The sequence below is a fragment of the Dendropsophus ebraccatus genome, chromosome 3, assembly GCF_027789765.1.
Source record: "Dendropsophus ebraccatus isolate aDenEbr1 chromosome 3, aDenEbr1.pat, whole genome shotgun sequence".
NCBI classification, from domain to species: Eukaryota; Metazoa; Chordata; class Amphibia; order Anura; family Hylidae; genus Dendropsophus; species Dendropsophus ebraccatus.
The window spans coordinates 23,915,450-23,943,328 of NC_091456.1; the positions used below are offsets into that span (position 1 = coordinate 23,915,450).

At 45.0% G+C, this 27,879-nt stretch overlaps 1 protein-coding gene across 1 annotated transcript; it reads left to right on the plus strand.

Moving 5' to 3' along the window:
- Positions 1-16,431: 16,431 nt before the first annotated feature.
- Positions 16,432-27,857, plus strand: LOC138785323 (glutathione S-transferase theta-1-like). Its single transcript, XM_069961143.1, has 5 exons — positions 16,432-16,595; positions 20,521-20,608; positions 22,623-22,773; positions 24,672-24,848; positions 27,509-27,857. Exons 1-5 carry the CDS (start codon positions 16,481-16,483, stop codon positions 27,707-27,709), a joined length of 732 nt encoding a protein of 243 aa, XP_069817244.1. The 5' UTR covers positions 16,432-16,480; the 3' UTR covers positions 27,710-27,857.
- Positions 27,858-27,879: the final 22 nt, after the last annotated feature.

Genomic DNA, 27,879 nt, shown 5'->3' on the forward strand with positions numbered 1-27,879 from the left:
GGGGGAATGATGATAATGATGGGGGGGCAGGGGGGAATGATGATGATGGGGGGGCAAGGGGGGAAAGATGATGATGGGGGGCAGGGGGGGAATGATGATGATGATGGGGGGGGGCGGGGGGGGGAATGATGATGATGATGGGGGGGGGCGGGGGGGAATGATGATGATGATGGGGGGGGGGCGGGGGGAATGATGATGATGATGGGGGGGGCGGGGGGGAATGATGATGATGATGGGGGGCGGGGGGGGAATGATGATGATGATGGGGGGGCGGGGGGGAATGATGATGATGATGATGGGGGGCAGGGGGGGAATGATGATGATGATGATATGGGGCAGGGGGGGAATGATGATGATAGGGGGGGAATGATGATGATGATGGGGGGCAGGGGGGGAATGATGATGATGATGGGGGGGGCAGAGGGGGAAAGATGATGATGATGGGGGGGGCAGGGGGGGAATGATGATGATGATGGGGGGGGCAGGGGGGGAATGATGATGATAATGGGGGGGCCAGGGGGGAATGATGATGATAGGGGGGGAATGATGATGATGATGGGGGGCAGGAGGGGGAATGATGATGATGGGGGGGCGGGGGTTGGAATGATGATGATAATGGGGGGCCAGGGGGGAATGATGATGATAGGGGGGGAATGATGATGATGATGATGGGGGGCAGGAGGGGGAATGATGATGATGGGGGGGGGGGGGGGGTTGGAATGATGGTGATGATGGGGGGCAGGGGGGGGAATGATGATGGGGGGGGCAGGGGTTGGAATGATGATGATGATGGGGGGCAGGGGGGGGGAATGATGATGATGATGGGGGGGCAGGGGGGGAAAGATGATGATAATGGGGGGGGGCGGGGGGTGGAATGATGATGATGGGGGGGCAAGGGCTGGAATGATGATTATGATGATGATGATGATGGGGGGGGGGAATAATGATGATGATTATGATCCCAGGCCCTAATAAGATTCAGGCCAAAATCATGGGGGGGGGGGGGGCCCAATGTGAAAGTTTGCTATGGGGCCCTGCCATTTCTAGTTAAGCCCCTGATAGTAAGATCTCAAGCGAGAAATACAGGTGCTCTCTTTTAGTTATGGCTGCCCGGGCCTGCATCCCCCTCTACTGGAAGCATGCGGACCCTCCACCAATCTCTCTATGGGTTGCCAAAGTGAACAAGCTTATAAGAATGGAAGACTTGACCTCTGTGTTGCACAAACAAAATGCCCGTTTCACGAGTACGTGGTTGGCATGGACTGAGTTTCGAGACACAGGCAAGCAGGGCCGTTTTAACACACTGGTGGGCCCAGTGCAAAGCCCTCAAGAGTGCCCCCCTTCCTTTTCGACGCTCCCCCCACGCATTATCACAATCGATGCTCCAGACACAGTATAATGCCCTGAAAGTGCCCCTACACTGTATTAAGAGCCCCAATACATACGGTAGTTACCTTATAACACTAATTCCACTGTATCTAAATATATGTAAATACCCCCCCCCCCCCCCCCCCCCCCCCCCCCCCCCCCCCCCCCCCCGTACGCTCCCCCAGAAGTATATAGCCTCTTTTCATTCCTCACAGATTCTTTAAAAAAATGAAAAGTGGAATCTGGTTGGTTGTTAGGGGCAACTAAGACAATTCTTTTTTTCCACCAGTTTGATAAATCTCCCTCATTGTGCCTCTACATAAATCCTTGAGCCTCTGCGCTGTGGGGACATTTATAAACCTGATGCAAAAAGCTGGACCTAATAAATGTCCCCCTATGTGGCCGATTTACTGTTACTTTTACATATGTACCAGAATTTTTGAGAAAATTGTGGCAAAAAATTAGATTACATGACTTCATGAGATCAATTAAAAGCAGTGAGGCCTCCACAAAGGATGCATGGTTAAGTATTGTGGATTATTGGATGCATTATTTTACATTTTTAAAAAGTCTGAGTATTTTTGGACATTGAACAGAGTATTGTATTGGACACAGCAGACTGAAGCTCTCCCTCTCTCCATATGCTGAGGTAGGCTTGCCCCCAGATCAGAGCCTTTGGGCTTTTACCATCTGCCTCCCAGTCTGTTAAAGGAGAAGTCCGCGCAGGGACATTTTTTCTTAAACCAACACTGGTGCCCGCAGTCTGCTGCTCTAGTCCCTGGTCCCTAGCCACTTCCTGGTATAAAGACGGGACCAGGGACATGATGTATTAGGCCTGCTCAACCAGTCAGCGGCAGAGAGGGGACGCCACTACAGCCGCTGACTGGTTGAGTGGGCCTGATACACCAGGTCCCGTCTCTACAGCAGGAAGCGGCTAGGGACTGGGGACCAGAGAGCCGGATGGGTGGGTGGGTACCAGTGCTGGAGCCGGGGAGGTAGTGCACATTATTTTTTTCACCCCCTCCCCCGGCACGTTTGAAAAACATGTCCCTGAACCAACTTTTCCTTTAAGAAGTGCACTAACCTCTCTGCATTAACGTTGCTGTTCTCTAGAAGGGGACATCCAACTCCATTTCAGCGCCACGGCTGCACAATATAAGACGCATTCAAGTGACGAGATGCCATCTTGGACACATGCCATCTTAGCAGCTTCTCCTGTTGTTAACTGTCAATTAAAATACCCAGGGAGCCCCATCTGAGTGCAGTGAAACACTCTACCCAGCCTAACATCACCTCCTTGGTGCACTAAAAGGGGTCCTCACTTCACCCCATATTCCCCCTCACCCACAGAGAATTTACATAGGAGATAAAAATTTATTCCCTTCAAAAGAAAAGGTTTCCCACAGCATCCAGAATGAAAGTAGTGTGTTTATTCACACATCAGGGTACACAAAAAAATAAAACAAAAAATTCCATCCACGGCTTCAATAAAATTATGGTAGCTTTATTGGGTCATCACAAAAAAGAAAACAAAAAAAATAATAATAATAAAAGATAAAAACACGCGACGTGTTGCAGGGTTAGAACCCCTTAATCATGGCAAATGTATGTAGGTAACTTACAGGTTTATATGTGTATGGAATGTGATGTCCCCACACGCCCCTGACAAAGGAGAGCGGGAGCACCTGTTCCGAGTAAGGTCACATGACCATTAACATCCATTAGTATAACATCATAGAATACAAATGAAAACAAATACAAATTGCTGGAAAGAAAAAACAATAAATGATAATATAAATAATCATGTGAAAAAAAACAAAAAACTTTTTCATTAGTATATGTAGTACAAATCTGACTTGTAGTTTAACCCTTTCGGGTATCTAGTGTTGAGGTTAAGAATCCACAGTGCCTCCCTCTTGCGTAACAGATGGGTCCAATTTCCCCCCCCCCCCCCCCCCCCCCCCCCCCCGTTTGGGTCTATTAACCCTTTCTACAGCTGAAATTTTCAGACCATTCAAATCCCCTCCATGACACTCAACAAAGTGTCTGGAGAAACCAGAGAGTGAGCGTGGGTGGGTAGAGACCAAAGCTGTGCGTACGTTACTCAAGTGCTCCCTGATACGAGTCTTGAGCTTCCGGACACTGGATCCCACATACTGCAGATTGCACACAGTACAGTGGGCAACATACACTGTGTGCGTGGAGCTGCAGTTGATGAAGGAACGTATCCCGAAGCTCCGACCCGTAACACATGAAAAAACTGAGGACTGCTTAGATGCATATTCACACATGCTGCAGCGTGGTGCTGCACAGCGAAAAAACCCTTTCAACTTGAGCCAGATTTGTACTACATATACTAATGAAAAAGTTTTTTGTTTTTTTTCACATGATTATTTATATTATCATTTATTGTTTTTTCTTTCCAGCAATTTGTGTATATATTTGTATCTGATGTATATATTTTGTATTTGTTTTCATTTGTATTATATGATGTTATACTAATGGATGTTAATGGTCATGTGACCTTACTCGGAACAGGTGCTCCCGCTCTCTTTTGTCTGGGGCGTGTGGGGACATCACATTCCATACACATATAAACCTGTAAGTTACCTACATACATTTGCCATGATTAAGGGGTTCTAACCCTGCAACGAGTCGGCGTGTTTTTATCTTTTATTATTATTATTATTTTTTGTTTTCTTTTTTGTGATGACCCAATAAAGCTACCATAATTTTATTGAAGCCGTGGATGGAATTTTTCGTTTCATGGACTTTCCGGGTTGGGGCCCGCAATACAGCCAGAGCTTGCTTCACTTCCAGGAGGTCCACACACACCTGCGCTAATTGTGGCTACCTCCACAGTCCTGTCCCCTGATGTAAGCCCCAGCCTGAAGTGGATCTGCTATGATTTGGAAGGTGAGGGAGACTTCCTGGGTCAGAGTACAGGGCTGTAGACCCTGCTATGCAGATCATCCACTCCCCCTCCCACCCAGTACAGGGAGCTCTTAAACCAAAGCAATGCTCTTCTTGCAAAATGCTCTTAATCTAAGTTACTCTCAAACCAAGGTACCACTGTATTGCTTTAATAAGTTATATTAATTCGTAATATACCTTAATTGACATGAATGTATCAATTTTATTTCCATCGACTGGCAGCAGTAAGAGGAGATACGGCCCACTCGGCTGCCACTAACCTTTGTGTTGGGAACTGCAGGGCTATCTAAGCCCTGCAGTTCCTGATCTTCTTGCTCTGCTTAAGCACTGCCAAAAACTATACAGAGCAGGGTATTCTTTATATACAGTACCTGGGAGAGTTAGGACTACCCCTGACACGATTGCTGTGTGCCTCAGCCTCTCATTGCTATCACCGCTTGCTCTGTTAGTGACTTTAGCTGAGTGATCTGTGATAACAATCACAGCTTGCTGTACAGAGGCTGCCGCACACAGCGATCGCATTGGGTAGCTTTTCCCCCAGGCACTGTATATAAGAATATACAGTACACAGGTGGAACAGGATCCTGCTCTCTATAGTGCTCTGTGGCAGTGCTTGATATCCCTGCAGTTCCTGACACCAACGTTGATGGATCCTCTGGTGGGCCCCTAGTTCAGAACCTGCAGTAACACTGACTGACAGGTTGTTTCTCACTGGTTCTTTATTGGTGGGCCCTCAGGATCATTTCCTCTGGTGGGCCCCAGGTACCCCAGTTTCACACTGACCAGCGCCACCTATTGACCGGAACTGCATGCAGCCAGATTTAGCAGCAGAATCTGCCACTCTCTGAGCCACTAAGAAATACTCTTCTGATAAGCAGGGTGGGACCTTGCAGAAGAGAAGTCAGATGGCACCTGACACAACACTAATAATCTGGTAAATGTGAAGGTACATGTAAAGCTACTCTAAAGAGGTATTTATAATAGGAAGCAATGTAAGTTATACAACAATCAGCCCAAGCATTGTGTTCGGTACCAGCAGTCATTTTGTATAACACAGCATACTCCTTCCATTCAAGATAATAAAGCGCACCACCTGAAAAAGACCACTAGGTGGAGACAGCACATTATAACCTGTACATCAAAAAAGATCATTTTGCAATCAGTTTGTGCTTGTTTGTTCATTTAATATGGAACAATACATTCATTGATGAGACAAAAGCAGGTGTGCACCTACCCTAACATGAAAACTTGATTTAAAGGACAAGTACCATGAAATTAAAAAAGGCAGGAAGGCAGAGGGGTGCAGGAAAATAATAAACAAAGTAAACGTACCCGTCCTTGTGCCTCTGTAGCGCAGCTCCCCCGAATCCTGCTGACGGCCACCAGAGGTCATTTTTGTCTGGAATCCAGGTATGTCACGTACCGGCTCTTCCACATGCAATCTCAAGGCCCGGCGAAGTGATTGAATTTCACAGGACTTCTCCTTTGACTCCTTAAAGCGACTCTGTACCCACAATCTGACCCCCCCCCCCCCCCCCCCCCCCCCCCCCCCCCCCCCAAACCGCTTGTACCTTCGGATAACTGCTTTTTTTTTAAATCAAAATTATTTTTATTAAAAGATATGCATTTTTTTAAATTAACAAACAAAAACTTCCCAGAGGGCATACCCTCCGACCCCTACCCTCCCTAACCCTCCTGACTCCTGTCAGTTCCATAGTCCTCGTGAGCATATGTAAAATTCTGCAGTCCACGAATCTTGACCTCATTCCACCGCATGAATGTTTCCGGAAATGAAAAATGTACACAAAGAGCAATTAAATGTAAAGTTCAACTGAGTAGCCTGACTAAGCCAAGCCCTGCACACCTCCCGCCAACCAGCGGAGACAAGATACAGGCAATGATAAGATAGGTCTTCCTCCTCCCCGCACACCCCACCTCCCAGCCTATGTGCGAGAGCCTGGAGACCCTAGTTCAGGGATAGCTAACCATTTTCCCCAGAGTTTCTCGAATTTCTTGGATGCTTTTCGTTGTTCATACGCATATCTTTCTATGCCAATCAGCCAATTAACCTTTCCCACAAATTCCGATACCGAAGGCGGGGTCTCGTCTAGCCAATGCTGTGCAATGAGCTTACGCGCCATAAATAGAATACGGGCTACTGCAATTTGTTCTACAACAGGTAGTGCTAAGTCTTCCACATATCCTAACACATAAACCAGTGGAGACTGTTGCAATTCCACTGAGTATGCTTTTTGTATGGCCGACGCCACCCCTCTCCAATAGCGGAACAGTTTTGGACATCGCCAGAACATGTGCAATATCCCCCCTTCATGTATATGACAACGCTGGCACATGGGTGTGTCCCGGACCTTTATGCGGAAAAGGAATTGTGGTGTGCGATATACCCGGTGTAACAGGTAGAGGTGTGAGAGCCGATGTTGCTCCCCTAAGGACAGTTTAGGTGTCATTTCCATTATCTCTGTCCATTGACCTTCTTCTATAGGGCCAATGTCTGCCTCCCATTTCTCCCGCAGCTGGAGTGGAAATTTATCTAGGTGCTTGGATACAATATGTCTGTATAAACAGGAGATAAGTCCCTTAGTGGACTCAGAGTCCCCTACAATGTTCATAGGTGGCAGATAATGTACGTCCGATGCTAGTATTTCCCCTTCCGCTTCACATGCATGACGTAGTTGTAAATATTTGTAAAATTGAGTATGGGGCAGTACAAATTGACTTTGCAGTTGGTCAAACCGTTTCAGCTGTCTGCCATCATACAATTGCATTACTCTCCTAATTCCTGCGTCTCTCCAGGCGGAAAACCCCTCCAGAAAATATAATTCTCCCAACCATGGAGTATCCCATATGGACGTGTACTGTGTATAACCCGTGACATCATATAAGTTTCGAATCTTCCACCATAATTTATGTATAAGCAACAACGTTGGTATCTGAGGAGTAAGCAGTAATATCTTTTTGGCTTCCAGGGTCTCAAATAGAGAGTCTGACTGTAAGTGGTGTCCAAGCAGAGCTTTGTTCTGGTCACCCCCGTCACCCACTTCCCATCCCCGCAGGTGTTGTAGTTGGGCCGCCAGGAAGTACATGGCCGCATTGGGAATAGCAAGACCCCCATCGTCTTTAGCCCTCTGTAAAGTTTCTAATTTAATGCGTGGGTGCCGGGAGCCCCATATCAATGCACGGAAGAGAGAGTGAATCTTGCAGAAAAGGCGAGAGGGAAGCCACACAGGAGAGTTATGTAAAATGTATAACAGCTGTGGCATCCATATCATCTTCACCAGATTCGCCCTGCCCACCACTGACAACGGCAGCCTACGCCAAACCGCCAGTTTCTGCTGAAATTTATCTATCAGAGGTGTCATGTTCAATTTTTCATATGCTCTGACCTCTCTAGAGATAAATACTCCCAGGTACTTAAACGTACTGACACTCCTTAATGGGATGGCCGAATCTAACTGCAGAGTGTCCTCTGAATCCACGGGCATAATGACTGATTTGTCCCAATTTATAGTAAGACCCGAATATGTTCCAAATTCATTTATTGTGGCCATGGCGATAGAGAGGGAGGCGGAGAGAGTCATTCGGATAACTGCTTTTAATCCAAGATCTGTCCTTGGGTCCATTCGGCAGGTGATGCAGTTATTGTCCTAAAAAAACAACTTTTAAACTTGCAGCCCCATGCCCAACAGCCGTGGTTTGGAGTATCTGTGCCCTAACTTTGCACCACCGATCCGACAGGACGGAGGTAAGTGACTTACCCCCGTCCGTTGGTACAAACAATCGCCTGTCTTGTCACTGAGTACCTTAAACGCTGCGGTCGTTGTGCATCGTGGCATTTAAGGGGTTAAGGAGAGGCAGATGCAGGATCGCAGCTGCCTCTCATTATCCTCAGCTCTTGGGACACTGTTGTGTGCAGGGTATGTGCAGTAGGAACATATATCTATGTATTACGGACGTGAAGGGGTTAAAAAGAATTTTAAAATCTGCGTAAACTTGCATATGGTTGTGTTCGAACTGACCTATTGAATAATGGTATCATGTCGCTTTTACCATATTGTGCATTACGTAGACACAGGAACCCCCCCAAAAGTTACCATATTGCCTTTTTTTTCTAATGTCACCACTTTATATCTCTATAAATAATATTTTTGGGGTTCCATCATACATGTTATGGTAGAAAGAAAGACACCATTATAAAGTACAACTACTGAAAAAAACAAGCCATTACATGGCCCTGTAGCTAGAAAACTGAAAGTGCTAGAGATCTTAGAAGGGGAGGAGGAAAAAACAAAAATGCAAAAATTTAAATTGGCGTGGTCCACTGGGTCATGAAGGGGTTAAAGAAGGCTACAAACTAAGATACAACATGATTTATTTGGTAAAATAATAGTCTGATTAACAGAAATGAGGTAATATGCAAAGTGATTATAGTAAAAATAGTATGACCTTATACCCCCCGTGGTATACGGTTGGTATACAGAGATTATTTGTCTATCCTATCTTCTTCCACAGAGTGGCCACCCCCATGGGTTTCAGAAAAGGTAGAGAAAGAATCAACATGATAATCAGGTTCCAATGATACAACGATAAGACAATGACAGAATGACCTTTAAACTAGACGATTCCATATATGAGAAGAAAATACCAGGTTGTAGTAACACAATGATCACTATACTTAAACTTTGGTCATGTAAACAGATACAAGGTCCCAGTCAATGCCAAAATGTTTGTTAAATAACTAGACACTAATCTATATAGTATATATAGTATAGCTCAATCTCTAAACTAAGGAACAACAATTGGGGACAAGCTGGGTAAATTACTTCTACACAGAGACACAATTTGATACGACAGGGAAGCAACAGTGATACAAAATAGCCAAATAGCCACAAATAATTCCTAGCGTTACAGGCCTGTGCTCTGCTGTTCTGTGCTTGGCTCATCTACACCAACTCCTAACATCTTTACAGAGCTGGGATTACTGCAGATAAGGTGGCTGAAAGGGGAGCCTGTACACACACTGATGGCGCTCCTGAGATCCAACCAGGGAGTGGGTCATCAGCCCGGCCAAAACTGGTAACACAGAGAGGTGGTCGGGAACGTAGACAACCAGCTGTTGACACATCTGAGACATGAAAGGGCCTAGCAAGGAGCAGAACTACAAAGGTATTAAGAACAAATTGCAAACTTTCTAAACTTTTTGTAACGTAATGTTTTAGATATACTTGTAGAGATGGGAATGCCCCTTTAACAGATCATTGGTCACTTTTGGTGAGGGCAGTTTCTGTGGAGGGCACAAGCCAGATTGTAGGTGGTCAAGAAGGGAGTTGGATGAAAAGGGGGAGGACAGTGCCAGGTGTTACTCAAAGAGTTTTTAGGCAAAGAGAAGAAGAGAGCTAAGCACAGGCAAGATGGCAGCACCTATAATAATGTACAAATGAGAAAAAAAAAATAGAAACGGATAAGAAAAAAAGAATGTTGTAGTATCTGGCTCTGATCAGTAAAAAAAAAAAATCTAAGTGATACATTCCTTTTAAGCAATGTATTTAAAGGAGAAGTCCCACCAAATTGGAAATCTGCAGGCAGGCAGGGGTGGGTGTGAAAATAACTAACAAGCTAACTCACCCGTCTCCCGTGCCTCAAAGCGCCGCCGCCGCCAGGGTCCCATCCAGCATCACCAGACGTCATCTTCTGCAGGAAACTTGGTTCATTACGTACACGACCCCTGCACCAGCCATGTCATAGCGCAGCTGAGCGATTGCCCGCTTAGCCAGTCAGTGAGTGGGGCAGTGTCCTGATTCAGTCACTGATTGGCTGACCGATCAATCACTCAGCCAGGGTTGTAATGTTGCTGGTGCAGTCGTGTACGTAATGTACCCAGTTTCTTGCAGAAGATTACGTCTGTCGGGGCCGAACAGGACCCTGGCGGCAGCGCTTTGAGGCACGGGGGACGGGTGAGTTAAAGTACTATTACACGGAACAATAATCGGCCGAATCGGCCCTATCCGGCCAATTCTTGTTCCGTGTAATAAAGACAATGATCAGCCGATGATCATTGTCATCGGCTGATCATTGATATAGGTTCTGACCTATAATCGTCGGGCGCCGATCGCTACATGTAATAGCGCCGCCGGCGCTGACAATATGCAAAGAGGAATTCATACCTGTCCATGCTGCAGGGCTCCTCTTCCTCTGTGCTTCTCCCCGGGTCCTGCGCTCTGCAGCTTCAGAGCGGCCTGTCTCAGCTGGCAGGCCGTTCAGCCAATCACAGGCCGGGACCGCTGCAGCTAGTGATTGGCTGAGCGGCCTGTCAGCTGAGACAGGCCGCTCTGAAGCTGGAGAGCACGGACACGGGGAGAAGCACAGAGGAAGAGGAGCCCTGCAACCTGGACAGGTAATGTATACAGTTTAAACAAGGGCTGCAAGGACATTGGTAATGATGTCCCTGCAGCCCTTCTTAAATGATTATCGGGCCGTGTAATAGGCCCAGTAAGCGAGCGCCGACCTAGCAAATCGCGCTAATTTACAGGTATTATTGGGCCCCCATTGGCCCGTGTAATACCACCCTTAGCTTGTTAGTTATTTTCACACCCACCTACCTGCAGATTTGTAAGTTGGTTGGACTTCTCCTTTAACCAATGAATTTCTATTACTTGTAAGGTCAGTGGCAAGGCTTGAAGCTTGTTGAATCATCAGATTTCCTAAGATAAAGCCCTCATTGTGTCCCTCAGTGTGCAATTATAGGAAAGCACAGCCCTGTATTTAGGACTCCCCGGGGTGCTATCATGTAGCCTCAACTCTCTATAGCTTTTTCATTGCAACTTCGACATTGCTTAAAAAAAAAACTGTAACCAGAAACTCTGAAAACTACCTATACCCCATAACCTGGTTACATAACTGGGAACCGAGCCAAAATCTGAATTCTTCCTGTTATGTCACATTCTTTCACAGTCAAAATGCTGATCAGCCATTGCTCAGCAGTAAGAACATTCCCAGGCTATACGGTCTGTAAGTTCTCAGTGCAAACTAAGAAAATTTTTTATTTTACCTGCAGTTAGGTTAGGACCAGTTTGTGAATTACACACCACAGGTTCACATAATATTACTGTGAATTTCCTGCATGTAAAAATAAGCATTTGTGGATTTTTACAGAAGATTTGATCTCTTTATTGGTAAAGGAGTGAAGCTGTGGTGTCATCCTAAACATATGTGGATTCTGCTATGGAATTGCCATGGATCTGCAGCAAAAATCATAGTGGGAAAAATCTACTTGTTACCCTTAAAGGGGAACTCTAGTGATCCAATAAAAAAATAAAATGCACATAAAGCAATGGATTGTTTGACACCTTTCCCACTTGTCTACGCTGCTCCTAGCCCCAGATTCAAACTTTTACAAATGATCCCAGTCTTACATCATGGCACCCTGCCGGGAAACTACATCTCCCAGCATGCATTGCACCTCAGAACCAACTGCCAGGTATACACAACTGTCTTGTTCGATTCTGCATTGCACAGTAAACACAGTATTTATCTATCCTGCTGTCTGTCTACCCTTCTAATTATCTATCCTTCGGTCTATCTGTATATTTACTCATCTACACAGATAGATTAGAGAAAGAGAAAGAGAGATAAAACAACAGTGTCTACTTTCCCCTATACTACTCAGGAGAAGCTGTTGATTCCCTGCCCTAGGCCAGGTGATCACTGTGTGATGTCAGTAGTGGGCGGGGTTACAAATGAGACATTACAGTTTGCCTGGCAACCGAAGAGATAAAGATCATGTGACCTTTGTCTCAGAAGGGGCGGGAAGCAGAGGAGTGGAGACAGAGTCAGGAGGTGCTGCAGACAATCGGACAAATTCATATAATTGAAACCTATTACAAACAAGCTTAGCGTATGGGTGGGGATTGAACAGGGTACAATTATTCTTAACCAGAGTTCCTCTTTTACTTCATTTTTTCCCCCAAGCCATAGGTCAGATTCACATGTACATGATCATTCCATGATATTCGGTCTATAAGCTGACTTTATATCAGACTGCACTCTTCAACTTTTAGGAGACTTCATTATGATGCATTAAGCTCCATAACAGCTCAAGCCCTCCGCTACTGAACTATTATGACTGTGTCAGTACAGTAGAGTTTTAAAAGGGTTGCTCACAAAAACTTTCTTTCTTTCAAATCAACTGGTGCTGGAAAGTGCCAGAGATTTGTAATTTACTTCTAATAAAAAAAAAATCTTCCAGTACTTATCAGCTGCTGTATGTCCTCTAGGAAGTGGTGTATTCTTTTTAGTCTGGAGAGCAGGAGAGGTTTTCTTTGGGAATTTGCTACTGCTCTGGACAGTTCCTGTCATGGACAGAGGTGGCAGCAGCGAGAACTGTGTGTATGGAACCCGGCACACAGCATTTCTGTCACTTTAAAAGCTGCTGACAGAGCCACTGTGTGAGCCAGGAAATGGCAGCATAAGGAGCCTCCAGCTCCCTGAACCACCAGTTGGAGTTCCCTTTAAACTATGCAGCGGAAAAAAAATAATATTTTTTTTTCAAATTAACTTGTTTCAGAAAGATATATTGATTTGTAAATTACTTCTATTTAAGAATCTCCAGTCTTTCAGCACTTAACTGCTGTATGTCCTGCAGGAAGTGGTGTATTTTTCCAGTCTGACACAGTGCTCTCTGCTGCCACCTCTGTCCATGTCAGGAACTGTCCAGAGTAGTAGCAAATCCCCATAGAAAACCTATCCTTCTAAATTTTTTACTCGTATTGTTGCCATAGGCTATAGCCTCCTCGTATTTATAAGTTATATTTAATTCTTGTATTAGTTCTGTTTTAGTTGGGATGTTGGACGTTTTCCAACGTCTAGTGAGTAGTAATTTTGCTATTGTCGTAAGCAGGCAGAAAAGCTCTATTTCTCATTCCATTTTTGAAAACTGTTTTATCTGTTGTACTTTCGATGTACTCTTGTTGTACTTTTGTTTGCCGAAAAAATTTATTGACAAAAATTCAATAAAATATATTAAAACAGAAAACCTCTCCTTCACTGGACACTTCCTGCCTCGGATAGAGGTGGCAGCAGAGAGCAGTGTGTCAGACTGGAAAGAATACACCACTTCCTGCAGGACATACAGCAGCTGATAAGTCCTAGAAGACTGGTGATATTTAAATAGAAGTAAATTACGAATCTATATCACTTTCTGAAACTAATTTTTTTTTTCACTGGAGCTCCCCTTTAATATTCAGTCAGCTCACGAGCAGTGAACAGAATAGAGGATAGGAGCTATCAACATGCTGAGACCGTAACATTCTAATGGGGGTCGAATACATTACAGTCTCACCATGTTCGTAGTCAAGGACACCCAAACTTTTGGCTGCAGAGAAGGAATTTGCGTCCAGCAGACGTGCTGACAGGGACACTTTGAATCCCCATTGTTTTCAATGGGAATTTATTTGCATCCATTTACATCCATTCCATTTGCCTTATATTTCTTTGTCATCTATTTTAGGGATTATGACACAGCAGAAATGTGAACCCAGCGTAACTCTGTTCATTTATATAAAGGGGTTTATGCTTGTTTTTACTTGCAACATTTTACACAAAATATTAAAAATTGCAAGAGAAACTGTTAGGCTCAGTTCGCACTCTACTTTTTTTTTCATCCGTTTCTACCAAAAAAACGGATGCATTTGTGTGCATCCGTTTTCCATTGACATCAATTATAAAAAAAAAAACGGATCAAAACGCATCCATAGTCGACCACATTTTTGTGTATTCTAAAAAAAAAAAAAAAAGGATGGAAAAACTGATATATTTGTGTGTATCCGTTTTCATTTGACAAGCGTTTAAACATGCAAGTTTAAAAGTTGTTTTTTAGGACAATATCTGCATCACCTGCCGAACGGACCCCAGGACAGATCTTGGATTAAAAGCAGCCATCCAAAGGTACAGGTGGTTTGGGGGGGTCAGATTGTGGGTACAGAGTCACTTAAAAGTCACTGTACCACCAGGCCCAGGCAGAAGCACTGGAGGCGGCCGACCCACCCTTAGTGGGAAGAAACTTCAGCCCTTCCATGACGTGACTCCATTAGAATCAATGGAACCCTGTCATAGAGGGGCAAGGGTTTCCTCCCACTAAGGGTGGGTCGTTCAGCCTGGGCTTGGTGGTACAGTCACATTAAAATGGAAGTCAATGGAAAAATGGATCAAAATGGATGTACACAAATGCATCATTTTTGCTATCCGTTTTTTTGGAAAAGAACGGCCAGTGTCAGAGAAGATCATCCCGACCGATACTGCAGTAACGGCTGGATGATTTTCATTTATGTTGAATTGGGATGTGTGCGCATCCGCATCCCAATTCACCATAGCACACAATAGAGGGTGCGGCCAGAGCCGCAATCTCCATTGTGTGAACTGACATGTCAGTTTTAGGTATGGTCGATTGGAATCTATGGGGGAGATTTATTAAACTGATGTAAAGTAGAATTGTCTTAGTTGCCCCTAGCAACCAATCAGATTCCACTTCTCTCACAGATTTGAAAACATGTTGAAAGATCAAAATGGACGATTTGTCGCTCGTCGCTTTGCTGTGTTTACACGAGTCGATTATCGCTCAAATGCCATCGTTATCGCAAAAATTCGAACGATAAGCGTTCCGTGTAAACGCAGCATAAGACAGAGGTGGGGAACCTCCTGCTCTCCAGCTGTTGCAACACTACAACTCCCATCATGCCTGGACAGCCAACAGCTGTCCAGGCATGCTGGGAATTGTAGTGTTGCATTATCCGGATGGCCAAAGGTTCCCCATCCCTGCTGTAAGGTAATCTGCCGCTTTTCTGTACACTCTGAGGTAGATTTATCAAACATGGTGTAAAGTGAGACTGGCTCAGTCGCCCCTAGCAACCAATCAGATTCCACCTTTTATTCTGTGAGGAATGAAAGGTGGAATCTGATTGGTTGCCAGGGGCAACTGAGCCAGTTTCACTTTACACCATGTTTGATAAATCTCCCCCTATGTGTATACACTCCAGCCGGGATTCCATTAACTCAAATACAACATAACTTTTGCATTAATCACGGCCGTTGTTGCAAAGTGCAACAATGGCTGTGATTTATGTAAAAGATATGTTGTGTGAACATGGCCTTAGGGGCCTATTTCACGGAGCGATAATCGGCCGAATAGAGAAAACGATCAGCCAATGATCGTGTCATCGGCTGATCGTTTATTAAGGCCCAAACCTAAAATCATCGGTCACCCACCGCACATTGCTTCATGGAATAGCGATAGCCAATCAGTGCTGAAGAGGAGCTGTTTGAAATTCCTAGCTCCCTTCTTTAGCCAATCAATGCACTGAAGAGGGGAGCCGGGAATTTCGAACACCCGCTACGCCGAGCAGGTAAGGTATGCTCGTGGCCGGGGAGGCAGGGGCTATCGGAGCGGCAGGGGCTATCGGAGCGGCGGGGGCTATCGGAGCGGCGGGGGTGGCGATCGGAGTGGCGGGGGTGGCAATCGGGGCGGCGGGGGTGGCGATCGGAGTGGCGGGGGTGGCGATCGGGGCGGCAGGGGTGCTGATCAGCCGGCGGGGGTGGCGATTGAGCCGGCGCAGGGGGCTACGGATAAGTGGGGGTCCGGGCTGCGGATGAGTGGGGGTCCGGGCTGCGGTCGGCCGGACTTTCGCGACGACCGTTTACACGGAACGATCTGCGAATTTTTTGCGAACGATCAACGACGATTTGAGAATATGTTGAAAGATCAAAATGAACGATTTCTCGTTTGTCGTTTGATCGTTCGCTGCGTTTACACGTACGATTATCGTTCGAATTCGACCGTTATCGTGCGAATTCGCACGATAATCGTTCCGTGTAAACGTAGCATAACTAAATTCTATAACCCCAGAAGTAAACCTCACACACTAGGAGCAGGAGGAATAACCTTTGTACTGTCAGAGAGAGAGGCTTCTCATCAGTCACAGGCTGGCTGCACATGATGATCAGCTGTAGTACATAGATCAGAGATACACACAGTCTGCAGAGTCACAGGCAGCAGAAGTGGGCGGAGCTCTGGGGCTGGGGGTGTGGTTACTCCAGAGAATTTCAGTGCCCCTTCCCTGCAGCCTCTCACTTGCAGTGTGCGCTCACTACTGGGAGGTCATCTGTCATCATGTCCGAACTAACTCTTTATCTGGACCTTCTCTCCCAGCCCTGCCGGTCGGTTTATATCTTCGCCAAGGCGAACGACATCCCCTTCAAGAATCACGAGTTGCAACTTTTTAAAGGTGAGTCCAGTCACCAGTGTCCAGAAGTTTTTGCATTGTATAAGAAACAGGGGAATGCCATGAAACCTGGAGAGCCCTGTAGCTGCTGCACGGATTGTGCACATGTCCTGATCAGTAAGTACAGAGGGTACGAGTTTCTTCCAGCAGGGTTTACGTAACGCAGTGATCGGGTGGCACTTGGCAGAGAAACAGCTGGCATCATCAACTGGCAAGTATAGTTCTATATCTTTTCTGGAAAAGCTTTAAAAAAATCTGACTTTTTGAGGAATACAGTATTTTTGGTGAAATAAGAGGTCCATGAGGACCTGATACTGCGTGCACAGACAGCCAACGCCTCGGAATGTTATGCTGGGGTTTGTAATCTGTCATCGTGTTGGTCATGTAACAAATCCAGTCCTTCCAATGCTGTCGTTGTTTGCTCCTGTGGCACTAAGCTACTTGATAGACCTGCAGTAAAGCCACATAGCTGGCCCTGCTGGGTCACTAGTGGCCCAATTAGATGATGAAAAGCTGAACAAGCTGGGAGAGTTTTACACTACCTATTACACAGATCAGTATGGGTAATGGTGCGTATACACAGGCAGATTTATCTGACAGATTCTGGAAGCCAAAGCCAGGAACAGATTTGAAAAGAGGAGAAATCACAGTCTTTCCTTTAGGACCCGTTCCCTGTTTATGGTACGTTCCTGGCTTTGGCTTCAAAAATCTATCAGATAAATCTGCCTGTGTAAACGCACCATGATGCTACGTTTACACGGAACGATTATCGGGTGAATTTTCGCGATAACGATCGAATTCGAACGATAATCGTACGTGTAAACGAGTCGAACGATCGATAAATCGTTCATTTTGATCTTTTAACATGTTCTTAAATCGGCGTTCGCAAAAAATTTGATGATCGTTCCGTGTAAACAGTCGTTCATTCACTGATTATACCTACGTGCGAGATAGGCTTAAGCGATCACAAAACGAATTTTCTGTACGATATATCCTTCCATCTAAACGCTGATCGTTATAAAAAAAAAAATCGTTACTTCGAAATCGTTAATCGTACGATCGGGCCAATAATCGCCTCGTGTAAACTTAGCATAAGGGTCCATTTACACAGAGAGATTATCTGCCAAAGATTTGAAGCCAAAGCCAGGAACAGACTATAAACAGAGATCAGGTCATAAAGGAAAGACTGAGATTTCTTCTCTGTTCAAATCCATTCCTGGCTTTGGCTTCAAATCTTTGACAGATAATCTTTCTGTGTAAATGGACCCTAAGTTCCCACTATAGAATATGAGCGTAAATTTCAAGTGGAGGCCGAGCAGATTCCACTTGGAAGTTCCTCCTGTCCCATAGACTCAATGATATTTTCAAGCTTAATCCGCTGCCTGCCCAAAAATTGATGTTCCAATTCTTTGGGTGGAAAGTGGATTGAGCTTGAGAATATTGTTGATTTAAAGTGGACACATCACTAGTTGGCACCTTAAAGTGACTGTACCACCAGGCCCAGGCTGAAGCACTGGAGACGGGCCGACTCACCCCCAAAGGGAAGAAACCCCAGCCCCTCCATGACGTGACTCCCTTAGAATCCATGACGTGACTCCCTTAGAATCAATGGAACCCTTAGAATCAATGGAACCCTATCATAGAGGGGCGGGGGTTTCCTCCCACTAAGGGTGGGTCGGCCCGCCTCCAGTGCTTCAGCCTGGGCCTGGTGGTACAGTCACTTTAACCCTCCTGGAAAAAAGCATATAACTATTATTACTGCACTGACAAGTCATCTCTAGTCCCTGGACCTGTTGTTCTGGTATCTTGAGAATTTTATAAACCAGTACTGTTCATACACTGGAGTTAAGGACACCGTTGCATCATGAGTTCTGCCCTAACACTCCCATGGGTGTGAACCTATTCATAGAACACCTGCCACAATCAATTAAACTTTGTACATTTTCCGCTACAGTTCACACACTCAATAAAGTTGTCCGTCCACCTTAAATCCTATCTGTCATTTCAGGTGACTTGTCAGAGTAAGCTGCTGTGTGTGTACATGAGGATTAGCTCTATATCTGCATATATATCTTGTATATGGCTTTTTCTGCAGATTTCTGCTCTGAAAGCGAAAATCTGTAATATTCTTCTCTTTCTGCCTGTGTACCCTGACATTCAGTATCACCCCTCCATAGACTTGTATTGCTTATAACTTGATAAGGCAAGAAATTATGATTCAGCAATGGTAAAAAGAAAGAAATAGCTTCAAGTATATTTGCTAAAAATCACCAACATGTTCCCTCCAAAACATTGATGCGTTTAAAGGGGTACTCCCAGTAGCGGATTACAATAGGTCCTTTTCGGGCACTAAGCTCCTGGGGGGCCCATGGCCACCCAAAAAGACTTAGGGCCCTATTCCACCGGACGATTATCGTGTGCATAATCACTAACTATCTCAAACGACCGCTATTGCGAAAGACCTGAAAACGTTCACTCATTTCCATGGAACGATAATCGTATTTGCGATCGTTTTTTCGAACGAGCGAACGAGCAACGATAAAAATAGGTCCAGGTCTTATAAAGCGATCAACGATTTCTCGTTCGGTCGTTAATCGTTAACTGCATTTCAACCGAACGATTATCATTTAGATTCGAACGATTTAACGATAATCCGGTGGAATAGGGCCCTTATATTTTCAGTAGTGTATTGTCACTTGGCTACAGTTTTACCATGATTTGCAAAAAAATGCTGCTGTTTTACTGCAATTTTGCACAAAATCAGGGCATCATGACATTATTTATCCTGTACAATGATCACCATGCTAGTTCTGCCATAGTTACAGTGGGGTGGGGGGACCCAGGTGTTTGAACAGCCCGGGGTTTATGGTAAAGTTAACCCGCCCCTGGGTACCCCAGCAAAAAACTTTTCAAGTCAACTGGTTTCAGAATGCTACATAGATTTGTAATTTACTTCTATTTAAAAATCTCAAGTCCTCCCATACTTATCACCTGCTGTATGTCCTGCAGAAAGTGGTGTATTATTTCCAGTCTGACACAGTGCTCTCTGCTGCCACCTCTGTCTAAGACAGGAACTGTCCAGAGCAGTAGTGCTTTGCTTTTAAAGGGAACCTGTCAGCTGGGATGACGGCGCCGAGCCCCCCCAGGTGGAGTCACGATACTTACCCTTTCCTGCAAGTCCCACTCCTGGACCCGGTCCCGGGATAGAGATCTTGCCGTCGGCAACCGTGTGTGCACGCTCAGCAGAGATGAGTCCGATGCCCATAGAGAATGACTGCTCCAGTCATTCTCTATGGGCATCGGACTCATCTCCGGTAATTAGCGTACAGCGCACACTCACCTTCTGGCGCCAATATCTCCATCTGGGGACCGGGTCCAGGAGCGGGACTTGCAGGAAAGGGGAGGTATCCAGGACTCCACTGGGGGGTTGGGCCGGCTCGGCGATGTCCTCCCGGGTGACAGGTCCTCTTTAAGATTTACTTCAGCCAATCACTGACGATTGAGAAGGGACAGCACCGCGGCCAGTGATTGGCTGAGCAAGCTGTCACTTTTGAAGATAGGAGTGACAGCCCTGTCCCATCTCAGTCAGTGATTGGCCGAGCAGGCTGGAAACCTGAAGATGACACTGGGGGAAAGCGGACAGGTGAGCACACCTGTTTTTTCTTTGTTGTTTTTTAGATGTTCGGCCAACATCTTTACAAACTTGTTCCGAACTGTGCAAAAAGTTTGCAAGGAATCTCGATTTGGATTTGTGTGGAACTGTATGAATCTTTCAGAAAAGAATTGTGCCATGCTGGATTGAAACATTGCTTCTAGTGTCTCCATCATATGATGCCATATGGAAGCACCAGAATAGTAAAGCAAATGTTTAAGTTGCTATATTTCTGGGGATCATGACTTCCGGATAATTTTTGTTTCCTTTCTTTAGGAGATCATTTGTCTGAAGATTTTGGCAAGGTCAATCCACTTCGTAAAGTTCCAGCTCTCAGGGATGGAGACTTCACATTGGCTGAGAGGTGAGGAACCTGTAGTATAATACTTTAAAGGGACCGTGTCATTAGAAAATGGCCTATTGTTTAAATGTTTTTATGTTAAAAAAGAATTTCCTGAATTTTTGGTGACAGTTTTTCAAATTTTCCAATTTTCTATCTATATTATAAAATAATCCTGGGATCCTTGGATAGTTTTCATTCTCACCAATCAGGCTAAAACCGCTGTAAGGTGATCTGTACAGCAATGCAGTGTGTGTGATCTGTACAGTACTGCATTCCCTGTGGAATGACCTCCTCAAAGGTCACAGAGCACGCTCAATGATGTTTCACATTCAGTCTGTCTATTGTCGTCTATGTCCATGAGTCTTGCTGTAAGGCGACCCTCTTTTTTTTTTTTTTTTTTTTTTTTTTTCTGACAGTCTTCTCCCCGCTCGTTCTCATGATCGGTATGGGTCTGAAAACTTGGACCTAGACTGATCAAAACTTTTGGAATCTCTCAATGAAGAATAAATCCCGGCACGGGCTGAAGATGCAGATGTGAGTTTTTTTTCTTTTCCATAGAAATAAACAAAGTAAACGCTGCGTGCGTTCCGACAACCTCGGATCTTCAACAGTATGACTACCAACAGGTAAGTATTGTTTAATTAAACTGGTGTTGGCGCAGACATGATATAATCTGGAACCACCATGTCCTGTAGCAGAAATGTTCAACACTTAACCCTTACGGCAAGGTTAGTCAAAATCTCGAAATCTGGACATTTATTTATGTCTTTATTTATTCTTGTAAATTACCATACCCAATTTTTGTTATTTCTACTTACCTAGGTGTAAGGGTTAATTGTTGAATGTTTCTGCTACAGGACAGGGCGGTTCACCATGATGATGTCTGTCTGTGCCCAAACCCGTTTACTTATACGATACTTACCTGTGGGTAGTCATGCTGTTGTAAAAGACCCGGATGGGTCGGAACATGTGCAGCATTTACTGTTTATTTCTATGGAAAAAATTTCTATGGAGTGCCGGGATTTCTTCTTCATCCATTGTGGTGGCCTAAATAGCACCTGTTGTGGGCAGGAATCTTATTTGTGCCGACACATAGGAAAAGTCTCTCTTCCAGCAACTCCCTAGATGCCTGCAGGTCATACTGACATTACCATATGTACAGTATACATAGTGTGCATGCAGAGGCCATGCCCATCCAATGCTATGAACTTCATACACTTACTGTAATTACCAGGTAGCTTTAGCCAAATGATATCCTGGGAAAACATGGCAAACCCAGTTACCTGGCTGACACATGACTAAGACTCCTGATTTATAGGGGTACAAATTTATAGGGGTACAAATCCTATATAACATCTATTTAAAAATCTCAAGTCTTCCCCTTCTTATCAGCTGCTGTATGTTCTGCAGCTGCTGTATGTTCTTTAGTCTGACACAGCGCTCTCTGCTGCCAGAACTGTTCAAAGCAGGAGAGTTTTTCTATGGGGATGTGCTACTGCTCTGGACAGTTCCTGACATGGACAGAGGTGGCACCAGAGAGCACTGTGTCAGACTGGAAAGAATACACCACTTCCTGCAGGACATACAGCAGCTGATAAGTACTGGAAGACTTGAGATTTTTAAATAGAAGTAACTTACAAATCTACATAACTTTCTGAAACCAGTTGGTTTAAAAGAAAAATATTTTTGCTGGCGTACCCTTTTTAAAAATTGATGATAATTTATTTTGATCACAATAAATATGTCCTTTATTACAGCAAACATATAAAACTTGTATTTAAAGATCGGCAATCTGCTTATCAGGCGGCTGCCTATGAAGTACATGCTGGTCCACCCTGGGAGCCTGGAAAAGCAGGATCCAGTTCAAGGAAAAGCTTCCCAGGACTGGATCCAGCTTTTCCAGGCACCCGGAGTGGAGCTGGAGCAGCACAAAATGGCATGGACTTCAGTGGAGCTAACGAAGCGGTTTGCTTCTTTTGTACAGTAAATTCGCTCATCTCTACTTGTATTCTCTACCTTTGATCTTTTTCTCCAGCACCGCCATGCTCCGTTATCTAGCCAACAAATATGAGACCCCAGATCACTGGTACCCGTCAGACATCCAGAAACGTGCTCGTGTAGATGAGTACCTGGCTTGGCAGCACACAAATACCCGTCCACATGCGGCCAGAGTGTTTTGGATTAAGGTAAGCATAACTTTAAAGAGCAACATTCAGGTGATACGCAAAATGACTATGGCAGCACTCCTATGCCTGTTCACACTTTAGGTTGCACGCTGCATGTGGCTAAGTGCAGCAGCAACCTGCAGGGCCTACCATACATACCCCCCCGGCGTGTACACGATAAAAAACCTGCTCTAATGATATTAAAAAATGAGATCTTACCAAACTATTTGATCAAAAAGAGTGTACCATGTCACCACATTAAGGTGTCCTCAGAGACCTGGTCCCTACTCTAGCATTCCCACACTAGTAATGGCCTCTCCTGGGCTAAATAAGACTACAACTGGGCTGGGCAGATAAGATCCAAATCTCTATTTAAAGCACCCACAGGACATGGGTGGGAATGCTAGAGCAGGACCATGTCTCTGTGGACACCTTAACGTGGTGACATGGTACACTCTGTTTGATCAAATCGTATGAGATTCTCATTTTTCAATATCTACAGAGCAGGTTTTTTATTGTTTGTACGTCGGGGGGAGTATGTACAGTAAGCACTTGCACCTGCAGGTTGCTGTTGCATTTTTTGTTTTTTATTGTCTAATAGAGCAGGGGATAGGGAGACGACTCGAACCTTTTATAATGTGGGTGTCCTGCAGCGTTAAGTATATGTTACGTTTGTTAATCTGTAAATGAGGGTGGTGAGTGCAGTTGGGGTGCTCCTTTTAGCCCTCAGCACCAAATATGCATCAGTAGGCATTCTCCAGGAGAGGGAAACCCTATCTGTAGGACTGCAGGGATCTAGGTGTTCTAGGGAGCTTTGAGAATATGTTCACACAATGTTGTGTGTGTGTGTGTGTGTGTGTGTTTTGTTTTGTTTTTTTAAACAAGAACGGCCGTTGTTGACAAAAAGGAATGCACTGTGTTAAAACCTATGCAAACAGCAGCCGCTATTGTATTGCACAGTTGCCGCTGTTCCCCTACGGCCGTGGAAATAATTGACTTATCAATTATTTTCGGCCGGCAAACCGTGAACAACGGCTGTGGTTCAGTCTGTTCACACAATGTGCTCGCGGCCATAAATTTTATTGAGGTCAATGGTAATTTGGGTTGTTGGTGCACCTAAATGTGCCTGCAATCCAAATGAAAGAAAATGACAATCCGGCTGATCCCGCAGTATCAGCCGGGTGAACATGTAAGACAGCGGCCGTTGTTTGGCACGGCCGTTGCCAATACATGGGGTGGACATAGCCTGACAATGCAGTTCAGTCTGCAGGCAGCATGTTATAGAGCAGGAGAAACTTTGCAGGTTGATATATTGTTTCTGGGAAAAGGTCCAAGATAACCTGTCATTTTGGCCTAAGTGGTCAAGTAGGTTGTCTGACTCTAATACACAAATATATCAGAGAAAGCAGCAAGATTGGTACGCAGCCATTTTATTTTGATGGCCAATTGTGTTGTCTTCTATGTTTTGCACATATTTTCTCTTAAAGGGGTATTCTACTCAAACATAACTTTTGATATGTTGCTGCCCATGGTGATATGAACAATTCCTTCCATAGTTAACTATTCTGTCTCCTTCCCCTAGTTCTGAGCTGCTGCTTTCTGCTGAAAACACAAAAATCTGTGTGTGAGCTTTTCTCTCTGTCTCCCCCCTCAGAATAACCCTCCCAGCATTACAACGTTGCAGATAAAGCCAGTGAGGGACTTAAATCATCTCAAAGGGAGGGAGGAGACAGAGAGAACAGCTCACACACAGATTTTTGTGTCTTCAGCAGAAAGCAGCAGCTGAGAACAGGGGGAAGGAGAATGAATAGATAACAAGTATGGAAGTAATTAATAGTCTCACTATGGGCAGCAACATATCAATAGTTATGTTTGAGTGGAATACCCCCTTAACTTTTCTGTTTTTTCTTATTGTCCAGGCCATGGCCCCATATCTTCTTGGTCATGACGCCCCAGATGAGAAGTTGCAACCGGCTCTTTGTGAGTTTATTAACACTTTGACGGCCATAGAAGATCAATTCCTGCAGGATAAACCATTCATTGCTGGAGATGAGATCTCTATTGCTGACATAGTAGCTATTGTGGAGATTATGCAGGTGGGTAAATAAATTATTTGTGCTACTTTCATTGTTGATCTCTAGATTTATGTAAAGTTTGTTGATCGGTTAGTGACCAATTAATCTCTTAATGCCATGCGGCCATGACCAGCTATGGTAACCCAGGGTTGCTAGGTGTTGCGGTACTGCTGCAACACTTGTCACAGGGCTCGGAGTGGTGTATGCCCTCCCTGGGTCCCAGCACATGCCCATTAAAGGTGTGGTGCGATTGAGTAACCATGGAGTTGAGATCACTTGAATAGCTTTACTGGCAAACCTCCTTAAAGGAACGTTATGGTGCAAATTAAGAACAAGTTCACAGTAAGCGTTTTGCGCTTGAGTACTGGTTGCCATCCTTTTTCCTTTCATAGTGGGGACAAGACAGCAGTTCTGACTCTAAATTATAAGACACTTGTATATAATAGTCTCTCGAATAGTTAAGACAATAGAAGACTTGCACAGGAGATAAGGGACTACCAGGGGGCGTGTCTAGTAGTGCAGAACTCTGCCAAGGAGACTTTAGTGTTGCTTGTACATACAGAAGATAACCCATACTCACGGTATTGGAGAGAACCACCTTTGATTAAAGTGGCACCATCAGCAGGTTCTGCCCAAAGGACCCGCTGATAGTACCTTATAAGTAGATCACTGTTACTAATATTATTCTTCTCCCTCGCATTCTTTATTAATTCCCTAATTGCCCTCATGTTAATCTCCTGCCTAAGAGCATTTGGGGCGTCACCCGCCGACTCCAAGCACCACAGCGTTCCGCCCCTCCCATCTCTTCCCACTAACCATATTCGTATATGCATAGTGGGCTCCTTGTACTGCAGCTGTACAGTGAAGATGGCCCATTGGAGACGGGCTGCTTCCCGATGCAGTGGTGCTCGGGGCTGGCGGGTGATGCCCCAAATTCTCTTAGGCAGAATATTTACATGAGGGGAATTAATAAAGAATGCGGGGGAGGAGAAGAATATTAGTAATGGTGATCTACTCATAAGGTACTTGGCTTCTGCAGCTTATCAGCAGGTTCCCTAGGTTATCCCAAGGTTATTGAGCAAGGTCAGCGGGGTATTTCGGCATAGTATCAATCTTATCCAACCGCTGGGGGAAAGTCTAGTCAGCTGAAGGACTTCCTGAATAAAACCGTTGGTCTTCCTAGGTGTAGACAGGTTTAAGTCTCCTTTTAATGGTAGTTGCTCCTGTTAGTGTTTAGCAGGCCATTATTCTGCTACCAAAAACTTGTGAGAGAAATATTGCTTCTTACATACTCTTCTAGACTGGACTAGGCTACTCCACCAGGATTTAGCTAGGAGCTTTATAAGAGAAAATCATAATTATCCCATAAGCTGATGTCCCAATGTCTGCCTCCTCTCCTCTGGCCCTTGCTGCTGTTACAATTTTGTGACAGCGGCAGGGGAGAGAGGGGAGGGGGCAGAGCCTTACCTTCCTTCCCCCACCGGCCTCTGTAGCCAGGAAAACAGAAGCCTGAGGCTTCCAGTTTCCATGGCTACCATCAGGGCTCTGCGATCACTTCGCAGAGCCCCTATGGACACCGGCAGAGAATTCTCACTCTGTAGAGGGAGAATTGTCAGGAGCCATATAGATGCTGCGGTCGTGCTGACTGCAGTATCTATAGGGTTAACTCTCAGCACCGGATCGGGGCTCCGGCGCTGTGAGTTGTGGTGGGTCCCTGGCTATCACTGATGGCCAGGACCCGCCGCGGATGACACAGGCACAGCTCCTGCGCCTGTGTCATCCTGGATAGTAAATTAAGATTGCTGCAGCATCAGGCATAGGCTGCAGTGACGTTAATTTACTGTGGAGTTGTGGGAGGGGGTTAACCAAAGTCACAATTTTGAAAAACTGTGAGCTCTTCTTTCAAAACACTCTTAATCCAAGTTACTCTTAAACCAATATACCACTTTAAATTCGGTGTCAACATCGGCTCTTGAGCACCCAGCTCCCTGCCAAATACTGTGGAACCTTATGATAGGGCATCTCGCTCTTCATAGTGAGAGATCCCCCGCTATAGACTTGGGGTGCGTTTACACAAAGATTTATCTGACAGATTTTGGAAGACAAAGCCAGCAATGGATTTGAATAGAGGATAGATCCCAGTCTTTCCTTTATGACCTGATCTCTGTTTATAGTCTGTTCCTGGTTTTGGCTTCAAAGATCCGTCAGATCTGTCTGTGTAAACGCACCATTATGGTGATATTACACGGGCCCAATACCACCTGTAAATGAGCTCTGATCTGCTAGATCGTCGCTCGTTTACAGGGCCTATTACACGGCCCAATAATCGTTTAACAAGGGCCTTGTGTGACAACCCTATACCCTACAGCTGCCCCGGTTCCTGCCTGTTAGCACCATCTACACTGCGGAGTAGCCCCTAGGGGCCAGGGCATCACAATTACACGTAGTGGTGCGTGGTCGGCGCCAGACAAATATAGGTCCAAACCTTAATGAACGATCAGCTGATGATCGTTGTCATCGGCTGATCGTTGTATTTACACGGAACGATAAGCTACCGAATCGTGCCGATTATCGTTCCGTGTAATAGTACCCTTAACGACTCATGGTCGTCTATTAGACTTTTTGTTTACAGTTTAATGTCCAGTGTTTTTTTTTTTTTTTTGTTTGTTTGTTTTTAACAGCCAGTTGCAGCTGGAGTTGATGTTTTTGAGGACAAACCCAAATTGGCAACCTGGAAGAGCAGAGTGCTACAAGTAATTGGAGCTAATCTATTCAAAGAAGCACATGACCGAATCCTGCGTGTCAAGGAAATGGAGAAGCAACCACCCTCTCCAGAGCTCAAGGAGCGACTTACAACCAAACTAGACTATTTCCTCCGTTGATGAAGCCATTCCAGAGCTAAACTCCAACTCCTTATCTCATGTGAAAATGCTACACGTGCACTAAATGAGCCATAAAAGTGACCGGGTGATCTCAATAACACACTACATAAGTGACCTGCGTTTTTAAATAAAATCGTATGTGCTCAAAGTGTTTTTCTTATAGTATATGT

What these genes read in the sequence shown, in the direction of transcription:
- LOC138785323 (XM_069961143.1), top strand. Translation starts at nt 16,481, where the DNA reads ATGTCCGAACTAACTCTTTATCTGGACCTTCTCTCCCAGCCCTGCCGG. An exon ending in CCAGAGTGTTTTGGATTAAG is followed by an intron (nt 22,774 to 24,671) that starts GTAAGCATAACT and finishes CTTATTGTCCAG; the next exon opens with GCCATGGCCCCATATCTTCT. An exon ending in CTATTGTGGAGATTATGCAG is followed by an intron (nt 24,849 to 27,508) that starts GTGGGTAAATAA and finishes TGTTTTTAACAG; the next exon opens with CCAGTTGCAGCTGGAGTTGA.